The following is a 27873-nucleotide window of genomic DNA, read 5'->3' as shown; positions in this document are numbered from 1 at the left end:
ATCTGCTCTGCTGTGGGGTGATGTTGCATGGTGATGACCCCCATCAAGCTGGTGGTTTGACACTTAATGTGCTGCTGACTCATTAGCAGGAAGGCAGACTGGGGAAACACTCTGCCTGCCGGTAGATCATAGCTGGTACTGTAACTGTGGTGGCAACCTGCAGTGTTGTCTGGCTAGGGTGCACCTTACCTGACTTTAAAAACAAAAAGGCCGTGAAATGGATAGGAAGATATCTTGCAAAACTGATTAAGGCTGCTGAGGCTGGTGGGTAGGGAGCAGTTGGGTTTTCAGAGTACAGTTTCTTTGTTTCATCCTTCCTGCCTTTCTCCCCATGAGCTGCCCAGAAATTTGAACAGCCCCCATGGCCCCTGACCTTATGTTGACACAGACTAAATTATTCTCATCCATTGCTCCTCTGTTGTCTCCTGTGCTAATTGCTGCTAGGCAAATCTACCCTCTGGTCTGATTTCTAAATTCATCCAGGAGGCTGAGCAGCTTGGAGAATCTGCTGTAAACATGCCTTATCCGGCAGGCAGTAAAGCTGCTCTTGAGCGCTCCAAGGAGAATTAAGCCTTCGTGCAATATACTGTCTGTTGGGCAGCTGGTTTTATCAATCTGAGTTGTAGATTAAAACATGTTTCAATGTCTTTTCTATCGAATCCGGAGGAAAAAAAAAATGTTCTCATTACCGACTCCCTGGGTGCATGTTAATGGAGAAGTAATTGACCAAGGATCAGTCACTCATGCTCCTTGAAGGACGAAACCATCTCCCATGTATTGAGCTTGCAAGAGCACAGCCTATGTCTTTTTTTTTTTATGCTGGCAGTGGTTTTTTAACCTCATGAAACCAGAAGTAGGAGCTTTCTGCCATGAACTGCAGTGTCCTGAGCCCCATCAAGTGAGATGCACTGCTTAAAAAAATGGAAGTTCCCCAGCCTCTTCTATTGTAGCTGCTCAACACATGCTTTATTCTGATTTCTCCCTAAAGAACTGCTTGTGACAGCTTTGGTGTACCTTATTTGGGTAGGGGACAGCAAAAATCACCCGTTCAGGTTTTGAAAAGCCCATGATGTCAGCTGGGAGGAAGTCTTGTAGGTGGGAAAAGCACTTCCCAGCTCTGTACGCGTCACAAGCAGTTGGGCATTGAGGTTGCTTGTTGTGAGTCACCAGGCGTTTCTTGTGGGAGCGCTGAGAGATTTGAGCGCTGAAAGTCATTTTGGAAGAATTGAAAACAGAAGGAAACCACGGTGCTCATAGGCTGGGCCATCACTGCTATTGTGTGTACAAGATTGTAATGGCAGATAAGAGGCTCTGTGTAAGGCCTTCTTAAAAGAAATACGAGGTTTTGGACTTAAGTGGAAGCCTCAAAGGTTGTATCTACTTTGCTTTCTAGTCACGAGGCTGATCCATGGCATTACTCTTTATCAGATGTTCTTTTTGCCAGCTTATCTTTGTGCTATGTAAGAGGAATTTTTGTTGTCTTGATTCACTTTCTTTTTACTGGGATGAAGGTGCTTATATTAATGATACAAGCTGTGTCCCAGTGATGTAAGCACCATGAGCAGTAGTCCTGCTTTAACACTTACGTGAATAGCAGTGCAACACCTCATGAAAATGCAATTTTTACTGGGATGAAAGTGTTCGTATTAATGAAATGATGTGCATATGTGCTGGAGCTTATGATACAAACATTTTCCTGGAAACTCCCTGATTGATGTGTTGATAAGGCTCTTGTTTAGTCTGATCTTGGATTAAAAAAACCACACCGTGCTGAAGGTGGCCTTGTAAATACAGCCACAGTGCAGAACAGTTGATTTAAGAAGATTTTGATTCAACTACCGGCCACAGAAGCAGTATTTCTCACTGTTTCCTAGGAAAGCCAATCATTTGTTATTTTCTTAATTGTTAAGAGCCTGTACAGACTGCTCCATGGCAGTGGAGGTTGAACCCACGATCCCTACATCTAAAGCCATGAGCAGATAGTTTCTGAGCTAAAGCCTTTGTCTGTTAGCCAGTAACAGATTCCTGAAGCTTATGAAATGTGCAATAGACAGTGACCAAAGTTTTAAGCTAGAACTTACAAAGGTAAATTTTAAAGCTTGATTTATGTGCTCAGCAACATGAGTGTTGAACAGGAGATTTGAATCTTGGTGAGTGTGTCTGACTGTTGGGTTGAAGCAGAGAAGAGTGTTTACTTTTCCTGATGATTTATCTCTGCGTTTTCATAGCCCTCTGTGATGTGAGCAGAAATGAGGGGGTGGTTCCCACGAGCTCAGGTGCGATTTGAATACACAGTGCCTGCACTTGAGCTTGGAGAGCTCTTACAGAAGAAAAGCGAAAGAATTTCCGAGGTTCAGAGGTCATCAGGCTACATGAATGTTCTGGGAGTTTGCTGTTGTCATTGCTGACTCAGCTGTGGGGAGGAAGGAGATCTGTTCTTCCTCTTCAGAACTGCTTATCAGGCTGTTGAGGGGGCAGAAAGAATTACTCAGGAGATGGGGGAAGAGGCTTGGCTGTCAAAAAATTAGGTTACATTTGAAGGTACTTTACTGAACAACTTCTGACATTCGTGTGATGTTGTACATTGCTTGTTACACAAGAAACTTCAGACGAGTGTTCCAACTGCATCCCGATACTGGAAGATCCTCTGAGGGGTGGTTGGACAGAGGCTGAAGCTGGATAAGCGTTTCCAGACCACCACGTTGAAGCTGATTTAGCTGGAGGACGGCTTGAGCAGGTGAAATACAGAAAGAACCTTAAGACCATCTAGTTTCAGCCCCTGCTAAGGACAGGAACACCTTCCACTAGATTAGTTTGCCCACAGCTCCACCCAAGCGTGCCTTGAACATGGGCATCCCTTCCAGGGATGGGGAATTCGCAGCTTCTGTGGGCGTGTGTGTTTTGAGTTCAGTGAGCAGCAGGGGTCGGGGATCAGCTGTAGCTCACTCAGTGTTTGCAAGCTGCACCTACATACTAACTCCAAGCCTTCTCCCAGAGCTCTTGTTCACAGTGCTGACACTGGCCCTATTTCTGGGATTTGCTGTGAACCCTCTCCTTCAATCCAATGCTGACCTGAACTGACCCTGCTTAGCTTGTGAGGCAAAACGAAATTGCAGCTAGGGGACTATGGTTCTAGTAAGCAGATCCTGAAGAAATTGAAGGCTGTTAAAGTGTCTAATTGAATTATTGCACTACAGGGGCATAGTGACTCATAGTGAAGCTAATCACCTGCTGCTTTATCTTGACTGCAAAGAATAGATTGCTAGTTAAACATTTAAAGGTCACAGTCATAGAAACTGTAATAGTGTTATGTCTGAAGGTACTGGGGGAAATTGGGAAAGATGTTCTTTGAAGATCCTGAGGAGTCTGAAGATGAGGTTCAGGACATTTTTCCTTCTTCCTCACCCTGTGAGGCACAATACAGTCCTTTATGGGAGAGGCCATGCTGAAAAGTGTTGCCTTGGCTTTGCAGGGTTTTCCTCATAAACACCACTAGTTTGATATTTATCTTCTGTGGAAAATCAAATCTGAATCACAAATATTTGTGTTTATCGTGGAGAATTCGAGGAGTAAAACTTAGGGCTGTCCTGGTGCTGCTGGCTGACAAAAGCTGACTGACTTTTTCTAGAGGTAACTCATCTGTGAGGGTAAGTAGGGGAACTGTGTCACTTGGACAAGATCGTCCTTCTGTCCCAGTGCTCACTGAAGGTTTCATGGAGAGACAGCTTGGCTCTTTGCCTGGTGTGTCCTCCTGTGCTCCCTGCTGTACAAGAGCCATTCAGGGTGACAAAGAGGATGCACTTCTCTTACCAAAATGCAGGACTCCATTTAAATAGCCCTTCTTGGTGGTTCCCGCTGCTTATATTGCATCAGATTCATCATAGTACAGGTACTGCCCATCTGTGCAGCTTTCTTGGAGGAGACTTCTGATGGTGCTAGAAGAAAAATTTAAATACAATAACAAAAAATAATGCTAAAGCATCAAAACACCTAGCTCACTTCAGAAATCAATAGTCATATAACTTGATATCAGCAGTGAATTATCACTCCAATTTAAATATAGATCTGGAAGGAAGTTTGTAATAATTTCCACACGTGGATGCTTTATAGCAGGAAACACATCCTGCTGTAAATGACTTTGCCTATTTTAGAGACTGAGTTGAAGCCTGAGTGTAGCGTAGGCCTGGAAGTTTCTTCCTTTTGGAAGTGTTGGCCGTACTACACTGATGGCTGGGTGACATGTTTTGAGTTGGACCATTTCCTTGCTTTTGGAAAGGGTCAGCAATGATGGCTCAGGGGAGCGCAGCACAGGAACAGCATATTTCCTAACAGCTGCTGACATCTAACCAGCTGGGCAACAAGCAGGTCAAACAGCAAAGCTTCATTTGGAGGAGAGGTCTGGTCTGCAGCAGCCATTTTGTGATCTATGGAGGTTGGACCATGGTCTGACAGCCCATGCTGTGGGGTTTTCTTCTTTATAACCCACATTTTGGTTCAGTACTGCCATATGTAGTGGTTCGTAGTCTTATTAGGATGGATGGAAAGAACACTGTGGATAGCAACTTCCTGAGCCCCACTCTTGTACCTGGCTTTGCACTGTGCGTAGAGCTGTCCCCAGTTGTGCTTATTGTAAATGTTCGCATGTGCTTAGTGAATCCTGAGCATTCCAATCACTTGTGCACTGCTGGCTACAGAAAGCAGGGCAACTTACCCAGGGTTCCTTGCCTGGATTTTGGGTTGATCTTTGACCTCAGTAACACATGGTGGCATACATTCTGGCGATATACATTAAAATGAGCAAATTGCACAGCACTTTGATTTTTGGTGTGGGAGCTGCACGTGGCAGCAAGATGGGAAGGTACATGTCCACCCATAGCAGGGCTCCCCTGGCAGGCTGATGGAAGATAGGATTTCCTTGAAAGACACCTTTTGCAGAAACAATCCCTTTACTTGCAGCAACTCGTGTCTTTTGGCATTACCTTTTCTTCCTTTTGCAAAACAAACAAACAAACAAACAAACAAAAAAACAGTCAAACTTCAGAGGAAGTTGTATCACACTGCCTTATGTACCACACATAAAGTTTAAAGCAGTCCTCTCATGTTTGCCCCTTAGTTGAGAAAATGTCCGTGGGGATCTTTGCTGTCTTCCTAGCCGCTGCAGCTGGCATTACTTGTAGGAGCTGCCTGTAGTAAAGAACAGGCCTTTGATGGAGCTCTGCTGGTGCTGATTTGTACCTGTTTCTGTCACCTTCTTGAGTGCTTTAAAACAGTGTTAGGTTTAATTTTGTTTTCATAGCAGGTAGTTTGCCATGTCTCTGGAGCGCAGTACATTTCTTCATTATTTCATGCCTCGGTTTTCCTCTAACTCCACTACATTTCATCAAATCCAGTTAGCAGGTGAACGGCCCTCCAGCATGAATCTGTTTTTATTAACATCTTACAATTCTTCTCTCTGTGAAGTGTGGCGAGCGCTTCCCATTTCCTCTGCTGTAGGATTTTACGACATGTGGATTGTAGAATGATGCGTGGCACAAAATCTATTCCATACTTGTCACTGGTTTGTCCAGGTGCTGCCCACTGGCTGTGGGCTCTGTCAGCGCTTGTCTTGCAACCCTGCCTTTCACAGCCTCTGAATTCTTTTGGAGGTGACCAGATTAATGAGAACACTTTCTTTGGACAGATATTTTTTCTTAACTGTAGTCACACTGCTTACATCAAGACCCAATTACACTGTCCTTACTTCTGTACCAAAAACCAGTTCTTTGGGGGCTCTTTTTAATTGAATCATCTATTTTACCTACTTTAAACAATCTGTTACGAAACCCAGGCTGATGCCTCTTGCCAGCAGCTGTATCTATAACAGATTGCAGCTGGACACGAAACGTGGCAGTTAGTTTTGCTAAAGGCATGTCCTTGAGTTCGCTGGGAGTGAGTGACAGCGCTGCTGCCTCAGAAGACAAATTGGGCGATGATGGCGCGAGTGCTGCATTGCAGTCATTGTGAGCGACGTCACGGGCGGCTGCTCCGGCAGCAGAGTGCTGGTGGGAGCCTGGGGACGGCGGCTCCAGTGCCTGTAGCAGCAGCTCTGCGGGCTGTGCGCTGCCCATCGTGTTCCTTCTGCTGGCTGCACGGCGTTGGCTTTGTCGGCTGCTCGCTGTTCTTACAGCGGTGTAAAAAGCTGCAGGTCTTGATGTCTTTGCAAGGTTTTGATGTGGAGCTTTTTTAATCCTCCTTTTTGTATATGTATGTATGTTTAGATGTATTTTGATTAGAGCTTTTATACCATTAGAACCTGTCTGCTTTAAGTAGCAGCCAGTGCTGCCTTATCCATAGGTAGATGGAATACTATCTGTACTACTCAACGCAGTGTGTGTTTTCTTCTGATGGCAAGTAGTTCTGAACCATTTTTCCACACATCAACTGTCTTGGCAACCTGCAGATGCTGGAAGCATTGGGTATTGGTGCTTGAAATAGGAATGGACTCTGATGAGAGTGTGGGATGTGAGGAAATAAATCAGAAGCTGCTGTTGCATGGGAGGTGTGTTCAGGAGGATAACATGTTGTGCTTGCCGGAGCATAGCTTTGGAAGCTGACCACATTAAAAATGAGCGCATTAAAAAGAGAAAGATTGAAAGTCTTGCACATATCATGTAATTAAGGCTCATACTCACATTTGACCTGCTGCAGTACTGAAACTTGCTCCCATTTCAAGCGTTGGCTGTTTAGCATGGTTAAGTTGGTTGGTAGGTGTGCTTGTATCAATCTGTGCATGGTCTGCATGTAATGTGAAGAGTGTGTGCGGTTTAGAACTGTAGCTTTGAATCTACAAATGTTTGGCTCTGCCATGGTTAGGAGGAGGACAGGCTCCAAGGACAGGAATGGCATTTCCTTTCAAGCTACTCCTAAGAACGCGTGGCAAGTTGGCTTTTGGTTGCGTATTGAAGGATTTTCTTTTCTTTTCTCCCACTAACTGCGTGCAGATTTGTGTGCATGTTTACAGTTGCGAGCAACTTGTGCCTCTTGCTGACCATTGTCAGAAGAGCTGGGTGAACTGGTGTCTTCTGCTTGGCATGACAGAGCAGAATGGAAGGAAGATAAACCTGTGTAAGAATACCATTGCAAATTGTGGGAATATAGGTTACGTGGTGCTAAATCAGGCTAGTCTCCGGAGGCAGCATATAATACATTCTGCATAGGAGGTGATTCTTTCTGAGCATTTTTCTCTAAACTTGTAATTTATATGCTAGTCCTGTGCATTGGGTGCTTAAAACCTGGGTCAGAGATCCTTCATCCAGCCTTGACACTTCCTTTTGTCTTTAATAGTTTCATTAATAACAATAGATCACGGTTGACTGTGTGTTGCAGGTGAGGGTTGATGAGGTCTGCTCAGAGGAACAAGGGAGCAGCAGAGCTTGTGAGAAGCAGGGGGCTAAGATGGATTTCTTGTATTACCAGAGGTGGCAAATGACCAGATGCATGCTTCCGTACTCTCAGGGTAAAATTGGCCACATCTTAAAGCACTGTGAATTCATTTTTTTGAGATACTCAAAGAAATGCAAAGAACCATAACTGTGCATAGGTGCATTAGAACAAGTTAGCACATGGGCTGGCTGCGTTTTGCAGGTCAGCTTTAAGTGGCTTTGTGTTATTTTAATAATTCCACCAATGTCTTTTTTTCCAGATTGGGCTGTGATCGTGCTGTTTTATGTACTTTATATGTACTGTTTTATGTGGGTGTTTGAATTCCCTTGGTTTTAAATCTTTTACTTGGATAAAACACTTTCCACTTGAATTTACGGTGTTACATAAATGGAGCAGCATCTGGGGAGCATTGCTTCCAAACAGGTGCTTAGAAAGCATGGTTTTGGAATAGAACTACTGAGGTTGGAAAAGGCCACCAAGATCCTCTAGTCCAACCGCCAACCCATTCCCACCATGCCCACTAAATCACATTCATCCCTCAGTGCCACATCTCCACATTTCTTGAACACCTCCAGTGACGGTGACTCCTCTGCTTCCCCAGGCAGCTCATTCCAATGCACTGCCACTCCTGAGAAGCTGAAACAGTGAACTCCAGACTTCACTAATGGAAACACTGGGCAATGGTACTATTCAGCAGCTGAAAAAGAAGCCTAGGTATCTCCACCCAGCGATGCTCTGAGCCCCCAGGGGCTGAGTGAGTCCCCAGCAGCCCCATCAAAACTGCTCCATGCGGAGTGAACCTCCTGAGCAATTTGCCAGATCTTTTATGTTTCTGTGTTTTTTGTTCGTTCTTTTCTGCATGAGATACTGCAAGGATCTGGTACTTGATGGAGAACAGCAGAGGGCCGTGGACTTTCCTACAGTGTCTCGTTGTATGTTGTCTATTCCATTGCCTCAAACCTTGATTTCCTAAAGTTTCTTGCAGTTGTTTTCAAGGAGGGTGATATTGCCAAATTTATCCTTCTTGTGCATCTTCCCGACCTGGCACGCATCGCATATGCATTGTGCATTGCAGCAGGAAAGCACAGCAGAGTGACATGCATCTGCTGTCCTGGGCTCAGGGACATCTTTGCTACAGCCCAGCAGGGCCTCTTCAGGAGAAGAAATGCAGTTGCTTTGTCCTCACAGACAGAGATCAACACAAGCTCGAGATCTGCATGCCCGTCAGCACTGCCAAGTGTCTTGCTGCACGCCAGAGTGCCGTGCTTGTAACACTGTGCAGTTCTGCAGTTTCATTTGATCTTTTCTCCAAGATGTGCTTGTTTCTTTTTGTGCATCAAAGAACCGTGGAAGCTTTTCTCCTGCTGTACTCTTCGTGATTTAAGCAGGCACTCTTGAGGTTCAGCGTGACAGCTTGGATTGTTTGGAGGGATTTGGGGGATAAGCAGCAGTTTGCCTGCAGAGCGCGCAGATCTGTGTGCTCACTGCAGCCAGAGATGTAAGGAGTGTGGCACTGTGTTTGTGAGTGGTCTCACGCAACCTGCCTGCAGCATGGCTGCACTGTGGGGCTGGCACCACTGTTGCCATGTAAAGGAGAAAGTGCCAATACCTTGTTTGAATTCCATACTGTGAACTCAGACTTCGCTATCTTCCTGAGTGTGCATTTGATGAGTTTATGGCTAGAAGTGCAGAGTTCTACTTCTCTGTCTTGAGATGACTCTGTTTCACTGTCTGTAACAGGTGGGATGTTACACTTGTTTTTTTAAGCAAGTTAAGTGTTATGTATGACATTCCCTTGTATTGCAGGCTCAAGCAGCCAGCTGGCATCAGAGCCATGCAGTACTGCTCTCCCTTGCTTTTGTGAAAATGGAATCATTAAGGCTGGAAAAGACCACTAGGATCATGTTGTCCAGCTGTCAGCACACCACCATGCCCACCAAACCACATCCTTCAGTGCCACACCTCCATGGTTCTTGAACATCTCCAGGGACGGTGACTCCACCTCCCTGGGCAGCCTGTGCCAATGCATCACCTCTCTTTCTGAGAAGAATTTTTTCTTAATATTCAACCTGAACCTCTCACAATGAATAAGGCTGAGGTAGCTAAAGTTGAAAATCGGAGTGATGCTGCCAAAAAATAGAAAGACATGACACTGAGAATAAAACTGTGTGCATGAGGGTTGCCATGGTGGACAGCATAACAACTTTAAATATGGTACTGGGCAAAATGAGTCTTGGGGCAATCTGGGTAATGGCAAGCACCCATGTCCTGGGCTCTTGTCCTCCCTTTGTCTGCAATTTGCTTACAGCGGTAGGCAGCTCCTCCCTGGTCTTGCTGTTTCGTCTCCTGTGTTTTAGAGGAAAAGTCTGGAAAGATGGTGCGTTGTAATCTCCTCTTCTACTAAGCTGTGCTGAAATGAATGTGGAGATGCACTAAATAAATCATGAGAGATGAAGTTGAGTCAGGAGTATTTCTGCCTGTATTTGAGACAGTTGTAAAATGGCCTTTGGAGCACACAGGGCAGACTCCGTGAGAAAGCACCAGAAGGAGGTTTAGAGCCTTCAGAACACCAGCCCCTTAACTGCCAGCTAACATTGGATACCACTCAGAACTGGCCCTGGTGGGTGGGAAGCAGCTCGGAGTTGGGGCACAGGCTCCTGTGTTGGTTTGGGTGTGCAGCGAGTCCTTTGCTGGCTTTGTATGCTGAGGCATAACAGACTTGCAGAGCTGATAATGTCTTAAGGTAGCTTGAAATGATTTTTGCCTCCCTGTAATCCCTCCACAATCATCCCCTCCATTCACCAAGGCTTGCTCTGCTGGAAGAAGTGGCAGCATGCAAAAATAGCACCGCCTTATTCTGCAGATCTGCTTGCTTTGGGATTTCAGTTAGATATGCTGACTTGGATTTAAAAATAATACTTCTGCTTTTTGCACCTGCTTGTCCTGGTTGTGCTTGATTTTGTGTTTTGGAGGCAGCAGCTGCTTGGGTGCAGCTGAAATCCTTGCTGGACTTTGATCAGCAGTGCGGGTGGGGAGAGACCCAAGAGAAGGATTCTGGAGTTAGAAGTGTTTCTTGGGCTGGCAAATGCTGCACTGCTGTTCTACAAAGAGTAGAAGTATTTGCAGGCTGCCCACAGTCCCTGTGGAAGCTGCATGTTGAGAGCTGAGCGCAGTGCTAGGCGTGCAGTGGAATTGCACTTGGTGTTCCAACCCATTTGCTGTAAGTGTATTATGCTTTTCCCTCATTGAATGTTGCTGGAGTCTAATCACATTACATTGCAGTTCATAGCGTTAGACAAAATAAAGAGCTGTATTTCAGAACATAGGGATCTTGAATTACTGCCTCCTTCACACGTCGGGCTGACATTAAATGCCCATTCAGAATCAGATTCATGAAGGTACTGAGGTCAGTGACTCTGGTTATCTAAATAGATTTCAGCCATCATCTTTTGACCATCTGGAACATGCAGTGAACACGTTCCTGGGTGCAGCAAGCAGCCCTGGATGGAGCCTTCCTTCAGACCCAGCCAAGCCTGTGCTGATGTGGCTGCTGGGATGGGCAGGGTGTGCACCAAAGCAGCACACAGCTGTGGCCCTGAATTCTTCAGTAGCTTCAGGAATTCCCTTTTCATTATAAAGAGGCCCTTTTATTAGCTCATGCTGTATTTTCTTGTGTTTTTTGAGGGGGGAGAGTGTTTGAGGTGGACAACTCACATTGCCTGCCTTCCTTAAGCCATTAGTGGATGTAGTGCTGGGAAGAAAGCAATTGAGTCTGCTCAGGTTAAGATTGTTAGACTTAGTAAGCTATTCATAGGACTGTTCATAGAATGACTTCAGAAACACACTGAACTATCCATTTGAAAAGAAATGGGGAAAATGTATGGACAGTAACAGTGGGCACAACTTCTGTGTGAGTGCAGGTGTTGATCAGACCATGCCAGTTTACGTTAAGGAAATTATTTGTACTCCAAGGGATAAATGTAAATAATAGTCCTTGGAAAACACAAGTGTGGTATTTGCTGTCCTCAGCAAATCTCTTTCTAATGATCCTTTATTTTCATAGCATTAAATCCTTGATGTGGAGGTTTGTGTTTTAATAAAAACTAGCAACAAGCATCTAGCAGGACAGATGGGTTTCTTGATAGATATCTCCAGAAGCAAGTGGCTGCTGCCTGTGTTGGCAGCAGCGCTTACGGAGGGGACATGGGGGACCGAGCCACAGCAATACTCCTTGCACAAGCGTGCTCTTTTCTCTTGTTCTTGTAGCTGAGAAGCTCTTTTGGATGGACGTGTACTGCTCTCCAATGCGATGCCACAGTTCGGTGGGGGATTTTGCTTCTTAGAAGTTTGCGAACCAGCGACACACTTTTCAAGTTTCTCCAAGTTGAAATTGATACCTTCTGCAGTAATTTGATGTGAACCTTGCCAGTGTCTTTCCAGTCACCTGTGTGTGTGCTGTGCCCTTTTTAAAAGCAGAGGACAACATGTGAGCTTCTTTGCTCGCCCTGAGGGCTGACTAATTCCAAACTGTCCAAGGATAAGAGCAGGGCTAGTTCATGACCGTATTTAATGTGTCTGATGGACTGAGAGTAACCCATGTGTTGAACTCTGCATGCATGGGTGGAATTCTGACCCTGAGTGTCTGATGGCAGCCCTCATGTTGGTTCCTGTGGGGCTGGAGCTTAGCCCTATGCTCTGCTCGGAGAACAGCCAGTGTAAGCAGAAATGCTGCTGAGCAGAGGAATAAGCTGGATCACAAGAAGTCATGAGAGATTTTGTGCACATTCTGTAACATACTGACTGAACATGGTCACGGGCTGTTGTAAGGACTTCCTCAAACTGGCGGTTGCTGGAGCAGACTGTACTGGGGAGATTCCTTCTGCCTGTGCTGTACTGCCTGAAGCCTTTTCCTCCTTTAAAATTCATGCAAAAGCAGTTTAAGGTTAGTCTCATCCATGAATGAATGCTACTGTCTTCTGCACAAGAGAAAATAGACCACCTAATGCATTTTCTTCTCAGAATTGTCTGTGCTCTGTGGAGTTGTAGCTACCATGGCAAGTTCATGGCAGGCTTCTACCGATGTTTTCCAGACAGCTTACCCAAAAGGGCTCTCAGCTAAAGACTGTATAACATTCCAAGCAATCTGTTCCTTGTAATGTCATCAAGAGGCACGCACAGTGGTCTGGCAGAGTTGCTCACTTTTATTAAATTTTATTAATCTAAAATACTGAGGTGACTTTGACCTTGAATCTACATTTATGGATCCAGCATTCTCTGAAAGATGTCAGAATTTAAGCTTTTTTAAAATACATCAGGAAATGTTTTTCAGCTGATTCTGAGTTGGAACTTTCAGAGGCTTTCCCAAGTGCTGCTAAGAAGGGCTTTTCATAGCTGTAGGAATAAGGATTCCCTGTTTTGTTTTCCTGGGTGGTCAGCGCTGAACAGTGTCACTGTTGTCTGCAGTTCTTGATGTGTTTTTCCAACTCGTGAGCCTTGCTTGGAAGCCACTGACTCAAACATGAGGTGCCACCACAGCTCCAGTTTTAGGTTTCCATCCCCTGTGCCAGTCACTTTCAGGCAAAAGCCTTCCTTCTCCCCCGCCTGCTGTGACACCAGGTACCAGTGCCAACATCCGTATGTATGATTGAGGCATGCACTTAAGCAGTTGTGCAAGAACAAGGTCCATACCATACCCTGTGCAATCAGTGATGGAAACTCCTTGCTTTTCTAAAAGCTTGAGCCTAGACAAGGGTTGAGTAATGACCATTAGCTTCAGTGTCCCGCTGTTATCATCCTGTCATAGCCTGTTCAGAGCTGTATTTAATAATCCAGCCTGTGTTCAGCTCCTGCTTTCATCTTAATGGAAGCCTCTTCTGATAACTTTGAAGTTACAAAAGTATCACACTGGTTTTTCATCATTCTCTCCATTTTGGGAAAGAGGGAAGTTGTGGCACATTTGGACTCTGCCCTTGGAGATAAAGATGAGCTGGTCAACAGGTCGGGGCCTCGGAGGCGTTTCCTGACAGGCCGCCATCCCACGAGCTCCGGGCCTGATCGGAGTGAGGCAAGAGGAGCGAGATAAGAGCTCGATTGTAGGAGCTGTGTGGAGCGCTCAGTCTGTGCAGTCGGACAGCTGCACATTTCATCAAATAATCATTTCCTTGATCTATGATCATTATTAAGTAGAAACATAATGGCTCCAATAAAACAATTGAGTCTCTTCCCTACAGTCTCTTCCTGTTGGCTCTCTGCGATGTTGAACGACAAGCAAGCGTCAAAGAAAATCATTTATGCCATCATAGTGGCCTCATTGTAGTGTCGTGGTCCACAGGCTTTCATTTAATTATCTACCATGGAAGTTTTTTGGTCTTTCACAGGATTAGACAGGGGAGGGGAAAGCCAAAGTGCATTTGCCTTGTGGAACCCCATTTACTTATGAGAAACAAATCTGATGTTATCACCCGCTATCTCATCAAATTTGGCAGGAACATTTCATTAAGCCACTTTCTCTGAGTGGGAAATCTGATGAATATGGCTCTGATCTCCAGTTTCAAAGTATTACTTTACACATTCCCAAGCACTGTTTGCCTTAATGGATGCATTATTGTAGCATGGCAGAGAAGTAGGTAATTTATAGCTCCATTTTATAAGGAGAGAACCCAAGGCACAGTAGTTTAACTTCCATAACTGCAGGGCAATGTGTAGAGCCTGGTTACCCGCCCAGCATTGTCCTGAGTTGATGGCAGATTTGTTAATCTGGGTTCTGCCGTTATCTTCAGGAAATCAGACCTGCTGGGGAATGTCCCAACTTTCTGCCAGGGACATGCCTGTAAGTGGGGGGCACATGGGCAGTACTTCCAGCCCTGGAGCTCTGCTGCTTTATTCAGATGCTCTTTTTGCCACTGAGTCATGATAGCACTGAAAAGCGAGTTATCTCCAGATGGTTTGTTGCCTTGTCCTGCCTGTTTCCAGACCCTGTCCTAGACTAAGCGGGCAAGTGGTCAGTTCTGGAGCCAGTCTTTCTGAGAAGATAAACCTTAACAACATTTGAAGGCCGAGGCAAATTTCTTATGGCTCTGGCATAGCCTGGTGCAATACACTTCTTGGATTTTGAAAGGTCTTCTGTGTTGTACTTGAATACTAAACTGTGTACCTGCCATAAAGACTTGTGCACATTAGTGGTGCTTCAGACGCTACAGCGTGCATGTTGGCAACCTCTGCTGTAACACAGTGATTATTTATATAAAGGATTTTCATTCTTTGTAGATGATAGAATTGACACAGTGAGGTAAAGCTCAGATGATATTGAAGTGATTTACTACATGGAGACAGAGCAGTGTGGTTCAGGCATGGGAGGCAGTGGGTGAGTGCTGTCCTTCCTCAGTCAGTCTCTGGTTTTTAACCAGGGGTTGTTCGAAGCACTCCAAAGCACAGCTTGTGTTGGTGCATCCAAGGAGGTGAGACCTTCAAATGCTGCTACTGGGCATTCAGAACCTTGCCAGAGCTGTGCCTGCAAGTCACAGGCTGCTGCAACTTGGGGAGGTCTGCAGAGATGTGGTTCCAGCCTCTGCTGACCCAAAGAGTGTGCCTGAATGGAAAAGTCCCTTCCTTGTTCCCAAGTTTCTACCTGCTATACTTATTTAAATGCACATAACATTATTTCTTTCAGGCTGGGCCAGGCTCTGAGTGCAGTGATCTAGCTATACATGTCCCTGTTCATTGCAAGGGAATTGGACTAGATGACCTTTAAAGGTCCCTTCCAACTCAAATGATTCTATGATTCTAAATGGGATTTGGCCATTTTGAAGAGCCCAGTTGTGGCATCCAGTGCTGAGCAGAGCCCCATTCCCGTCACTGCAGCACAGAGCTGCCTGGCCTTGCTGCTCATCAGCTCCTGCCAGAGGAATAACAACAAAGCTGGCCACTGTCTGCACCAAACAGCGCTGCAATTGTTGGGGCAAGAGCCTCGATGCAGCCCTTGACATGGTCCCATGACAGGAGGAGCAGGGAAGAGCATGAACAAGTCTGGAAAGCCTTTGTAAGGGATGTGCGTTCCCTGCAAGTATCGCTTTGGTGATTTGTGGGTGGGGCGTTTTTTAGCAAGCACCTCTACCTCTCAGATAGACTGAGTCCTGCTTTGCTGGTTTGCTCACCCTGCTAACCCTGTCCATCTTGCACCGCTTGAATGGATGTATTTATACATTGGTTACTTGGGTTTCAGTTAAAAATGTGTTACCTTGCAGTTTAATATTAGTAGTAACTGACCCCCATTTCCTAGTCTCTAAAATATACGGTGCCTTATTTCCTGTTTATTATTCTAAAATGACTCTTCCTTTTTCATATAATGGGCTGAGGAAAGCAGTGTCAATTAACCTTAGTCAATCTTTCATATTAAAGGGCTTAAGCGAGTTCTTCAGCATGAATCTTCCTGCCTCCTGCTTGACCTTGATTGAGCATTGCTCTACCTGTGGCCCTGGGAGTTCTGGGGTCATTTCTCAGCTCATTTTGCTCCATCTCAGTTGTTCTGCCCCATTAGCTTCTAAGTTCCATTGATGTGCCTGTGTCTCCAGAATAATGCCCGTCTTTCAGGACAGAGATGCTCTTCTCATTGCAGACATTGTCCTGTTCCTCCAGTTGCTTTCTCTCCATTTGTTTTTTCTATGCTGTTTTTTGGGCACCATTGTGTATGGCAGCTTGTGCTTTCCCATGCAGCATCATTGGAAGGATATAGGGCCAGGCTGGCGCAGTGAGCCTGCAGCTCTGCACTGTTACCAAACCATATTTCAAAACACAAAGAAAACACGAGTAACCGGGCTAGTAGCAAAAAAGGTTTTCTGTTTATCTTTTAGGACAATGGAAAATACCAAATAGCCACAATTTGTTCCAGTTACTGTCTTTGTTCCAGAGCCATTTTGTGGGCATGAGATTTAATTCAGTAAGAACGCGGGAAGATGGTGACTTCTGTTTTCATGCTTAAAAAAATAAATAAATAAAATGGTTAAAGTTAGCAAGTTTCTGTTCTAGAAAAATATTTGTCCCTTGTGCCATTTTTAGCAACAGAAGGGCAAAACCTAAGAAAGATATTTTACTGTATAATACAAGCCTGAGTTTATTTTAAAAATCGAATTAGACTTCTAAATAGATGCTGCTACCTTGACTGTTCCAGAGGTTATTGCAGTTTGAAAAACACTTTTTACAGATGTTGGTGTCTGTATCCTGAAAGCAGTAGATTTTGTTTGCAAATAGCGACTAAGCAATTATCAAAACTAATGCTAACCAAGACAAAAAAAAATGCTGAATTTGATATGCTTTTCAGAGTTGGCATTGCTGGTTTGAGTGGGAAATGGAGGGATGCTTTTCAAAGGGAAACCTATTGAGGAAGACTTGATAAAAATAAGTAGTTCTTGCTGTGCAGTTGTCATAAACTGAGATGACTGAGGGCATAGAACAAATAGTGCCATCTTCTGGCAATGTGGTAGTAAAATGTGTGATCTGGGAATGCAGGTGTGTGAAATGCTAATGGTTGGGTCTGTGATAGATGAGGGAATTTGTAGGACTGGATATATATTCTTTTGGGTCTGAGGGAAACTGTATTGAGTTCCCTGAGTTTATCTCCACAATGTGGAACAGTGCTAAAATATTCCATCTTGCTGTGGGTGCCCAGTTTGTTGCCAGCGTGGTATCTCAATCCCTTCTCTTTTAATTATTCTGTCAGTGGTAAGGTCTGATGGCACGAAAAGCTGTTGGGAAGAACTGCTTTAGTCTGCTTAAATGTTCAAATCTATTCTCTGGATGAACAAAAATTAAACTCTTCCCAAGGTGATAAATATCCCTGGGAACTGCCTGGCTAATGCAGCCCAGTCGATTTCATAGCTGTTACAAATCTGTTTTTTCAGTTGCTCTGGAAGAGTCAGCACGTGATGTCATGATTGCATCACAGGGAGGATTTGTGTCAGTGTCTCATCTTCTTTGTATTTTGTTTTTCAGGTGGCACCAGAGAAATTGGCTCTGCTCTAACCAGGATGTGCATGAGGCACAGGAGTATAGAGTCCAAACTCCGACAGTTCTCCAGGTGAGTGGCTGCACCTGGCCCAGAGCTCGACACTCCACTTCCTTTGCTCTCAGACTGCACGTGCACTGCAGGCATCCCTTTCAGCAGGGAACACAAAAAGCTGTGCAGCAGCATTGGCACTCCAGCTCGTCTCTGCCCCCGTCACTGAGAACAGCATGTATTTTCTCTCCCTCAGTGCACTAGGTGTTGAAGAAGCTGGGAAAGGCAGGATGTCACTGCATGTTCTGCGGGCTGGGCTCTAAATGCTGCCAGTTCCCACTGTTGCTCGCTGCTGAGCAGGTGGCTGCTGGTGTGACCAACCTATCTTTGTTTCAGATGTTTAAACTTTCTCACTAGATTTTGAAGAAGCCACAAATGTGGTGCTGCTTCCCTCACAGCCCAAAAGGTTTGCTGCCAAGAAAGAAACTTTCAGCAAAAAAATACAGAAAAGGCAGATTTCCTAATTCCCTTTTTGCAGTTAGACTGTAGAGGTAACAGAAGAGGATGAACTCACCTGTGAGCTGGGCTGTACTTAAACAACCTACTTCTGTAGTAGAGAGCAGTTTGCACACGTGCTCTTTTAACCAGAGACTTAAAAAGATGTATTTAACCTGAGGTGAACTAATATGCTGCTTTACCACTTGCCTGATGACTAGGAATGGGTTTTCCTTATCAAGATATTTATAAAATTGGCTGAGGAGAGAACTTCTGCCTGCAGTTACCCTAGAGTTAGCTACTTAAATAATTTGATCCCAGCGTGATTAGCTAGGGAAGCACCACTAGTGCTGTACCAGTGGTTCTGCTGCAAGAGGTGAGGCACACGGGTGGACAGGATTTTGTTTCCTTCTATAGCTGCTCTGTCTTCCTGTGGATATACACATGCTATTTGATTTTACAATCACCATGGCTGCATGAAACTTGTCAGTGTTGGGGGTATCCATTCAGACTGCATTGTTTGTGACAGATGAGCAGCATCTAAATGTTTCCATTGCCCCATTTCAGATTGCTTCTGTGTTTTTCGCTCTGTTCCTCATTGTCCTGAACTTCTGCACAGTAATTCTGGTTATCTTGTAATGTGGATTCTTTTTAATCCAGTCCTTTTGCTTTCTTCAGCTTAAACATTTTTATGTTCTGGTGTTTACAGCGTGACACTGGTAGCTGTCACAGCAAAAGTAAAAATACTCCAGTATTGACCTTGGCTGTCTCTGTAAGAATAAGGGCATCTGCAGGATTTGATTGCTCTTTGTGTTTTTTCAACAAAATTAGTGCTTTAATTGACTGTCTGATAAACCCACTTCAAGAACAGATGGAAGAGTGGAAGAAAGTGGCCAATCAACTGGATAAAGACCATGCAAAAGGTAGTTACAGAGGAAGAATTTTTTAATAGGAGTAAGATTGTAATACCAGTTTTTCTCCCTCTTTTTATGTTTGTAGTGGGAATCTGAATGATGTGCTTGGATATGTATAGCAGCTTTTCTCTTCTAAAACATTCCTTCCAAAATGCCTTACCAGTTTTAACCCTTACTTGTACATTTTGGCGTTTAATTTTTTAGGACTGCAAAGGATGGGTTGTTTTTTTACACTGGTAGCAGTAGCTAGGTTTAACTGTTAGCCACTCCTGCTGCATGTTGTGTGGCAGTGCTGAGGATCGGGGATTCCACATCTATCTCTCAGAGGCCCATGGGTGTCATTAAAAGCTAACTGTAAGATGGTGTTATGTCTCAGCCATAGCCCTGTAAAACATTCAGCGTCGTTACTTTTTATCTGCTGCAATCCAGAAATGTGCACCCGGGGAATTAGAAAGCTGTGCCATTGGACACGAGGTGCTCAGAACTGCAGTGCTGGGTACCACTCCAGAGGCTTTCCTGGGGGAATGAGCAGGAGGCTGTGGTATACTGCACAGCAGGAGTGTGTTGGTAGACATCTTTGGCTTCTCAAAACTTGTACAAGGGATCGATGGTCTTCTAACACAAGCGCTGAAAGCAGGCTGCAGTCTTGGAAATGAAAGAGTTTGACTATGCCTTAAAGAAGCAGCATTACCGTGATTTGTCATGGGGACAGGAAAACTGATGGGAGGGAGCTTGCTCAGCCCTTTGAAGAGGATTTACTTCTTGTTCCACTCTTACTGTGGTCAAATAGAAGCAGTTATATCAGTAGCACTTGAAGAAATCGCTAGCTTGTGCCCCAAAGTGTTAAGGAGGGAGTGAGTAGGAGGGAAGAATCGCTTGAGATCCTGCAAGTGGGGGTGACTCACCAAAGCAGCAGTGAGACTGGGGATTAGTGTGTAGACTTGGGTGCTGGGGGTGCAGTTGGAACTTGTAAAGTTCCTGTACCTGCTTCTGTTTTTCCACCTACAGAAGAGTAGTAGCATTGACCACCTTTGTTAGAATGCATATGTATGTAAATATATGCATACATGCCATTTATCTTTTTAAGTATCAGTTTTCAGATCTGGTACCTGTAGTGGGCCTGGACTAGCGATGGAATATTTTCTTCTGGGATTTTAATTCTTCTAGGGTTTGCAGCTCATCTGAAAATGAGGACAGCAACAGTGTGCTCTACTTCATGAGGAAGAGCTGGCAGTGACCCTCGGGCCATGTTTCAGCACCTTCTCCCTCTGCCTGACTTTCATTCTGTGTAGAGATTGTAGGATGTTTTCTGCCTTGCCCTTTTGGATACTTGTTTTTGAACACAGATGTTTTGAGAAAGTTGTCATCTCTGTTTTCCATTCCTGAGAGAGAATGAGTGTCTGAACTGAAAAGCACTCTAATTTTGTACCGTGTTCTCAGTTGTTATTTCTGTAAAGGTTTTGTTTGTTTCAGAAAGATTTGCTATGTGAATGTATGCACACCCTGAAATGTTATATTAAGCCAAACATATTGGCACTGCAAAATGCAAGTTTTGAGCTGCTTTGATTAATACTAGCTATCCTCCTGAAATCTGTGATCTGATATCACAAATATAGCCTTTTCTGTGAAAAGCATCCATTTTAACATCAAATGTGTTGATACAGAGACTGTGTTTTTTTAGAGTACAAAAAAGCCCGCCAAGAGATAAAAAAGAAATCGTCTGATACACTGAAGCTACAGAAGAAAGCAAAGAAAGGTAACTTGCTCTATACATGTACTGTTAACCTCTGTGCTGAGCTCACTGACAAAGATTGAGCAGCAGTAGGACTCTGTTGTAATAATGCAGCCCTCTGGAATGTATTCCTGGTATGTACTTGAACACCAGGGTACAATTACTATATGTCATTTAAATCATATTCTGAAACTGCTCTCTACTGTTCTTACACAAAAGCCTTAAACCTGTTTGTACAAAGTCAATCATGTTTTAAAATAGAGCTGCAAACTTACTCCTGTTGAGAACATTGACATTGGAACGTGACTTGTGCAGATACCTGTAAAATTTTCTGGAATCTTTTGGAATAATATAAAAATGCCATTATGTAAATGTTCTGTAGCTATTAACATTTCTTAGTGTTCTTCTTACTGTTCTTCCTTTCCACCACCTTTTTTTTTTTTTTTTTTTTAGCAGCCTATAATCTCCTACATCTTGCATTATTCCTCAGACCGTGAGAAGGTGGTACGGGCTGTTGTCAGGGGGGTACTTGGCAACCATAGAAAACTAAAGATGAGTAAGAAAAGAGAGGGAGTTTTCCACAAAGGCAGTCTGTCTTAGCTGAGTCTTTTGCTCTTACTGCTCTCTCACCACCATCTTGCCATAGGAGTTACATCATCACATTAGCTGAAACATGCATCACCTTGATGCCTGCAGTGCTGCCATTGCTGAGGGCTTCACTCAGCAAGGTGCAAGCCTCACCAGGCTCTGTAAAAATGACATGGAGCTTCTGCAGAAGCAGACTTTCTTGTTCCCTTTCCTGGCATGGGAAAGGAAATGTGCTTTGAACAGCTCTCAGCCTGCAGGTTGTGACTTGTGCCAGCCCTCCTGCCTGAAAACTGCCAGCAGAGATGAGCTAAGCAAATACTGGGGTGGGAGTTATACCAACTTATTTAACTGTGTGAGTTTAGGTCTTTTCATGCATTAACCAGAGTAGGTGAGCTGTCTCTAACTGTCCTTCCTAATAGGTGAGTCAATAATAATGTTAGCAGGGAGCCACAAGACTGGAAAACTTGTGAATTTTAGCTGTCTGTGTAGAGGAAGTGGAAGGAAAAAGTTGGAAGCCAGAATGTACCTCAGCATGCTCTGTGTGTCTGTCTATAGAAAAGTTCAGTGGTCTAAATCAGATTGGTCATCTTCAGGGGGATGTGATTTTTGTGGTTTTATTTTTGGGTGATGTGTAACCTTGTTTCTCGTTTTGTGTGCTGAATTGTCTGACTACAGACCCACAGCTTTAGAGGGTCTGTGATATTCCTTCCCTTTCTTTTCCTTTCTTTTCCTTTCTTTACCCTTTTCTAGTTTCATCACTCTTGTTGTCCCTGTGTGGTAGGAGCAACCCCTCAACACGTGACAGGTGAGAACTGAGAAAAGTATGCTTCTGATGTGGAGAGAAGGAACTGTTTTTTGAACCAGTTCCATGAGCTGACAGTTCCTAGCTCCATCCCCTGTTTAACCTAGTTGGTAGAGTAAAGCTGTCTGCATTCTTGGAGAAGGAAACAGCACTTCCTAGGTTCTTCTGTCCCTCCAGAAATGTGTGCTGTGCCTGGTGAAGAGGAGGTCAGTGCCCAAGTATCTTGTCCTCCTTCAGAGTTAAATATTTTTGAACAGAGAGTGGAACAGCTCTCATTTTGCTGTCACTTTTATAGCAGCTGTGCTATGATTGAAATGCCTATTTTTTAAAATGTCAGTCTTTGGCTTAATTTTCCTATGCTGTGAGATGCTGTTGATGCTGTTACTGAACCCTCTGTATTTCCATACTGTATCCCTCAGAACTTCTGTCCACAGGAGGTGTTTGGGTCCAGATCCTCAGCCCAGGTGGGCTGAGGCTGGGTTAGAGCTGATCACAGGGGACAGCATATGAGGAAGATAGAAGCAATGGAGGCTTCCAGGAAGCCAGTGCAAGGGCAAGGAGGATCTGCCATAATCCTGGGAAGCTGCAAGTTGTAAATGGCTGTTCTCATAGCCCTGAGGAGGAGAGAAGCAGGGAGATGTTAAGGTTCAGAGAGGTGTGATGATGCCCCAACCTGCTGCCCCACGGGCTCCCTGCGCAGCTGAATGTGGAAGACCAAAAAACCAAGTTTATTTTCCCCTCTTTGCCTTTTCTATCCCTACCTTGAAGGAATATGGTACTGGTCTGAGTGCACTGTGAAATGTTGTGCAAATTTCTCTGTGTGTCCCACCACCCTGGCAGGTTTGTTCAACGTGCTGAGCTGTGGAACATGTTGCTCCTACTGCCACTGAGGCACAAACATAGTCTAGAAGGGGTTTGTTTATGAAATGATAAAGCTGTAGGAGTTTGTTTTAGGTCACAAATGGAGTTTTAACTATGGGCAGGGGACCTCTCAGGTGAAACCATCTTGGCAGGCGCATGGCTCAGTGCGTGGATGTCCTCTGTGCTGGCAGCTCTGTCTCCTCGCTGTGTGGACTTTGTTGTTGTTCTCTTCTTCCTCAAGCAGGACCTGTCCCTTTCGGGTTTTTTTTGTAAGGTCATTGGCTTGCCCATGGGAACTCTAAAACAACAAATTTGTTCCCTTCCCAGTGCTTGGAAGAGTATTTTTGAGCGCCCTTTGTGACTGTGGGCAAGTGAGATGTTTGCTGAATTGTGGATTTGCTTAAAATACTGTGCATGCTAAAAATGTCTTTGAGGCTTTTTCGGTTGTGACTGGATGCAAAAAGGGTTCTCTTCTGCTCTGGGCAGCTACAGATGTAGGAGCTGAGATTAACCCTGTGCTTTCCTCATGCCTGTTGTGGCAGCAGTGTCTTCTCCCTGCAGTCTCCTTCCCTGCATGCATAGAGCTCCTTGTCCTTGCCTGCATCTTACAGATCTCTGGGAGAGAATCAGGGCTGCGTGGCTTGTCCTGGCAGGATCTCTGTGTGTTGGGCACCTTGGCAATAAGAGGCTGAGTGCATTTGGGTTTACCTGCTCTCTGGCTTCTTCATGGTCTCTCTGTTCTGGTTCCATGCAGCCACGTTGAAAGTTCAGGCCTGGTGTTTGAAAGCATTTATCAGAAATTCTGTTTGCACAGCAGTTGCGTTAATTGCAGTAAAGGTATTTCCAAAGCTTGACGTAATGAGGAAAACACCAAGCTTTCCAAACAAAACAAAGTGATGTTGGGTTCCTTGTTGGAATATATCTGATGAAATGACAAATCCATGTGTAAATGAAGGTGTTGGCGTCTTCAAAGACCTTGCAGAGCTCATTTGTTGTTGTTGTTGTCTTTCACTATAAAGAAAAATAAAACCTTATGTAGCCTGAATGGGCTCCTGGTGCACCCGCCAGGTCCCTGCAGTCTCTGCACATGTTGTCATGCTCCCCACAGTGCATCCTTTCCTTCCCAAGGCAATGTGGCCACCTGTTGTCCAGCCCAGCGCTGAAATCAACTCTCATCTAAACAGACAACTCTATACAGTGTGTGGAACTGCATACATTTCTTATATTGCTCTTTATTTTCAGGCAAACGTTGGAATCAGAAGTCAGCCCAGCTAATCTGAGTCAGCAGAATAATTATGTATATATTTGCAATAAATGCCATGTTTAGGTTTCTGCTGAGTCGAGGCCTCAGAAGTGGATGCATAGCAGCTAGAAGCTGTTGAAGTTATATTGAGCCCAGAGGAGAGAGAGCAGCTGTGGCTCTGCATGTAACCATTTTGAAAGGTTAACAAAATGCATGAGTTCTAGTTTCTTTTTTTACAAGAAGTGTCTAGATCAAACGACTAACTTAAAGTATAACAAATGCATGGGTAAGATGTAGAGTGCATGTTGGCTTAATTCTCTGTATTTCTTTTACCTTGGACAAGAATGATAACTGGACAGGTTCACTTCTATCGTTAGGGCAGATTTATCTGGTAGGTTTCATTTTCAGGTTCTTCACGTCATCCTGCTTGCAGGCTTTGAGGAAAACATTTAAATCCAAGGGGATTTATGAAAAAGAATTACATAAAATAAATAACTATAAAATGGCAAGGTTAATGTAACACATATGAATGTAAAGACTGAGTTTTGTCTCTAAATTACAGTGCAGCACTACCTTGTGTCCTCTGTGTTGAGCATCCAAACCAGCATGTACCTCTGAGTTATTCAGCGGCTTGTGAAAGTATTCTTACCAGAGCTCTAATGAATTTGAGAGAGTAGGAGATGATTACTGATGTAATACTGTCAAAAGTGCTTTTTCTTCTCCCTCCTCCCTATTAGCAAGGGCAACGTGTTTGTGCTGTTAGTCTTTGCGGCTGTTTTTGTGTTACATTCTAGTCTTTGTAATGTCCTTTTGCTGTTCTCAAGGATGACTGTGCAAACCCTGTGACTCTTAACTAAAAACCATGAAGCACTTCAGCGTAACCGAGGAACATCTCAGTTCCTAAAGCAAACAGTGACTTTTCCATTGGAGCAGTTTGTACTCTGTTTGCATTACACTTGCCCTGCCTGGTGCAGCACCCTGGGGAGGGAGGGCCCCAGAGCAGACCCTGTCTCCACCGGGACACGGCCTTGTTTTCCTCAGCCAGTGGAGTAGGGTATGGTGCCTGCAGTGAGGGCAGGAGGACAGTCAGCAGGCCTGTGGGGTCAGTAGGATAGTGCTCAGAAGGAGAAAAAGCAGTGAGCAAACTATCCTTGCTGTTGCAGAGAAAGAAATCCTGTGTGGATGAGGCTTTCGTGCCTGAAGGGGTTTTCTTCTCGTTTGCTTTTACTCCCCTCGCCCTCCCCAGTCTTACAATGTAAGCGTTACTTCATAAATATGCAGTGAAGACGTGTTGGACATGTAGAAAAATCAGTGACCAGAGGTGTTACTTTGCCTCTTTATTTTCATTCCTTGAGTTTCAAATGCCACTTGAAAGTTCCTCACTGACATCGGGCCAGGTTTATTGCAAAACTTTGTCTATATCTTTTGTTAATTGAAATGGTACTATGCTTAATTTTCTTGATGTTTGTCCACGTTGTATCAGCAATTAGTTTTTCACTTCATTAGCAGTCTATCAACGTAATTGCTGTAGAGGTCGTCAAGAAGAACTGTGTTGAGTAATGCAGCACCACCTCAAGATGTGCGAGTTGCCAGGTTCTGTGTGAGGGTTTGTGCTTTGCTCCCCTTCATGGCCTGACTGGTGTTTGACAGCTGCCCTCCTGCTGAAGCATGGGTTGCCATGTTCTCAGCCAAGAAATCTGCAAGCTAAACAAAGTTCCTAAACTAATTTAAATCTCTTGAAGTAAAACCATACGATAAATAACCGGGAGTTTAATTCACGACAGCTCATCAGGAAGCAAAGCTAACGCATTTCTCTTTATCAGCAGCAGCAGAAGTCAAAATAGTGTAGCCCAAACCACTGGCTCTCTTGTCTTGGAGCAGATGATAATGTCTGAACTCTAGGATTGCTGGTATACCAGTTTGACTTTTTTTATTTTCCTTTCTGTGTCAATTTTGTGTCCTGCAATTTCTCACCATGCGCACCTGCCTGACAGCTGAGGCTCTGGGTAAGTCTGCCATGCTGTAACCCTGGTGGCTGGTTTATTGTAGCCCTTGCTGTGGACTCTTTATGGTGTCTGGTCTCCACTAACTGCCTAGACTTTAATTTCTAATGAAATTAAAATACCGCCTAATCTTAACAACCAAACCTTCTTGTGATTTGTTTCTTCTTTTGGCATTTAATTGGAATGCTGTAAAAGAAGACAATCAGAAAGGGGTTATCATGGACTGATAAGTGATACCATAGTCGTGAGAGAAGTTAAATGGAATAGACGTGTGGTAAAGGTGATGTTCAAATAATTGAATATCTTATTGCTAATATGACTTTTAAAGTCTAGAGCTTTAAGTCCTTACTGTTGTTTGTTTTTTTTTAAACCTGTGATCCAAGTCCCCTATTTTTCCCAAAAATCGCATGCACCTTTCTTAACTGGTAGCTAAGAAATAGCATAAAACTTCATGCTAGGGAAGGGGTGGAAATCAACCTCACAATTGTTTCCTCCTTTGCTGCTTGATCACATCTCAAATCCGTTTATGTTGGAGTGCTGTTTCAGTTTTTGTATTGCAAATTTAATGTGGTTGCCTTGAGATTCTCTTGCAAATGAAACTTGGTGCTTCTGAATCTGGGAGATGAAAGTCATTCCTCCACTTGAAGGCATAATGATGTAGATATTTAACACTGCCCTTGGAGAAGCCTGGCTTGATTTGATCAGGAGACTCAAACTGGGATGACTCCATGGGCTTCTGGAGCTGGGCACTGCTGCCTGCTGCTTGCACTCTCCCTTGAAACCGCACGTTGTGTTTTCCCTGGTTTGTGATTCAGCCTGCAAGTTTCTTTTGGTAACTTGGAACTTCTCTTTAAAGGTGCAGCTTAACACTTTTGAACATTAGCAGCTCGTTGGGAACTCCAGTAGCCACCAGAGAGACTTGGATCTAACTGCAGCAGTGAGGTTTTCCACCTTTCTTTCTTAAGGATGCAGAATTCTTATGCTTGCAGTCTAGATCCAAGTTAGTGTACATTAGTGTACATGTAAGGCTTACTGTGCAGGGCTTAGAGGGTTGTTGTGCCTGGCAGATGAAGCAGGTATGCTCCCGTGATGTGGGGGTGAGTGATTTGAGCCCTTTCTGCTTTGCACTGGTACAGGTGCACCCAGCATTGTGTTGTAGTGTAAATTCTGCAAAAGGTCTATTCTGAATATTCAAGTGCTCTGCAGACACCTGGAAAATGTGAGAGGGAGCAGCCTTTTAAGTGAGAATATAGAAAACAGTAATCGTACCGGTATTTACTGTATTATCTACTCCATCAGTAGCAGCATTAGCATTCGCATTTGCTCTTAGAGCATTAAAAAAAACAACAACATTGTTTTCCTTTGTTGTTGCTGACAGTTTTGCTTATTTAAGTTCTCTTAAAAAGTGTAAGCATGAAATAGAGTTGAAAATCAGCTTTAGCTTTTTTTCTTCTGCTGAATACTTTTTACTGAAGTTCTTTTCAAACAGGGGTTGAGAAGGTGCATGAGGCCTTTAGCAGTGATTTGCACAGGTCACTAAAACTGATCTTTTAAAGTATGTCACTCCTTTACAGCTCTTGCACATTGTGCTAGTGATGTGAAGCAGCTGCTCTGACGGTAACATGTTAAGACTGTCCTTGGAGCAGCGGTGGATCCTGATAATAATGACAAGAAGCAGTTCACTCTTTGCAGCTCAGTGGCTGTTACCCATGTCAAGCCATGAATCACAGTGCTTTCCTTCCTGGCGTGATGGAAGTCAGTTCTCAACTTCTGATCCCGCATTTCCGTTCCTCTCTACAACTCCCGTTTGAGAGAGGGGGGA

The 27873-nt window shown here is 44.2% G+C and overlaps 1 protein-coding gene across 13 annotated transcripts in view; it reads left to right on the top strand.

The window, feature by feature from the left end:
- The window catches only part of MTSS1 (MTSS I-BAR domain containing 1), a 118439-nt gene that overhangs the window by 67727 nt on the left and 22839 nt on the right, over positions 1–27873 (top strand). For 7 of the 13 annotated variants that reach the window (XM_042870323.1, XM_042870316.1, XM_042870317.1 and 4 more), the window contains 4 exons: positions 17410–17494; positions 18740–18831; positions 20504–20578; positions 26043–26054. In XM_042870323.1, coding sequence (XP_042726257.1) covers positions 17410–17494; positions 18740–18831; positions 20504–20578; positions 26043–26054 — 264 coding nt within the window. Of the gene's footprint in view, positions 1–11716; positions 11745–17409; positions 17495–18739; positions 18832–20503; positions 20579–26042; positions 26055–27873 lie in introns of those variants that run through there. The other 6 variants (XM_042870319.1, XM_042870328.1, XM_042870318.1 and 3 more) reach the window with 2 other exon arrangements.

Source organism: Lagopus leucura, unplaced genomic scaffold, assembly GCF_019238085.1.
Source record: "Lagopus leucura isolate 7727_CA_CO unplaced genomic scaffold, USGS_WTPT01 Super-Scaffold_100002, whole genome shotgun sequence".
NCBI classification, from domain to species: domain Eukaryota; kingdom Metazoa; phylum Chordata; class Aves; order Galliformes; family Phasianidae; genus Lagopus; species Lagopus leucura.
This window is presented reverse-complemented; position numbering and strand designations above follow the sequence as displayed.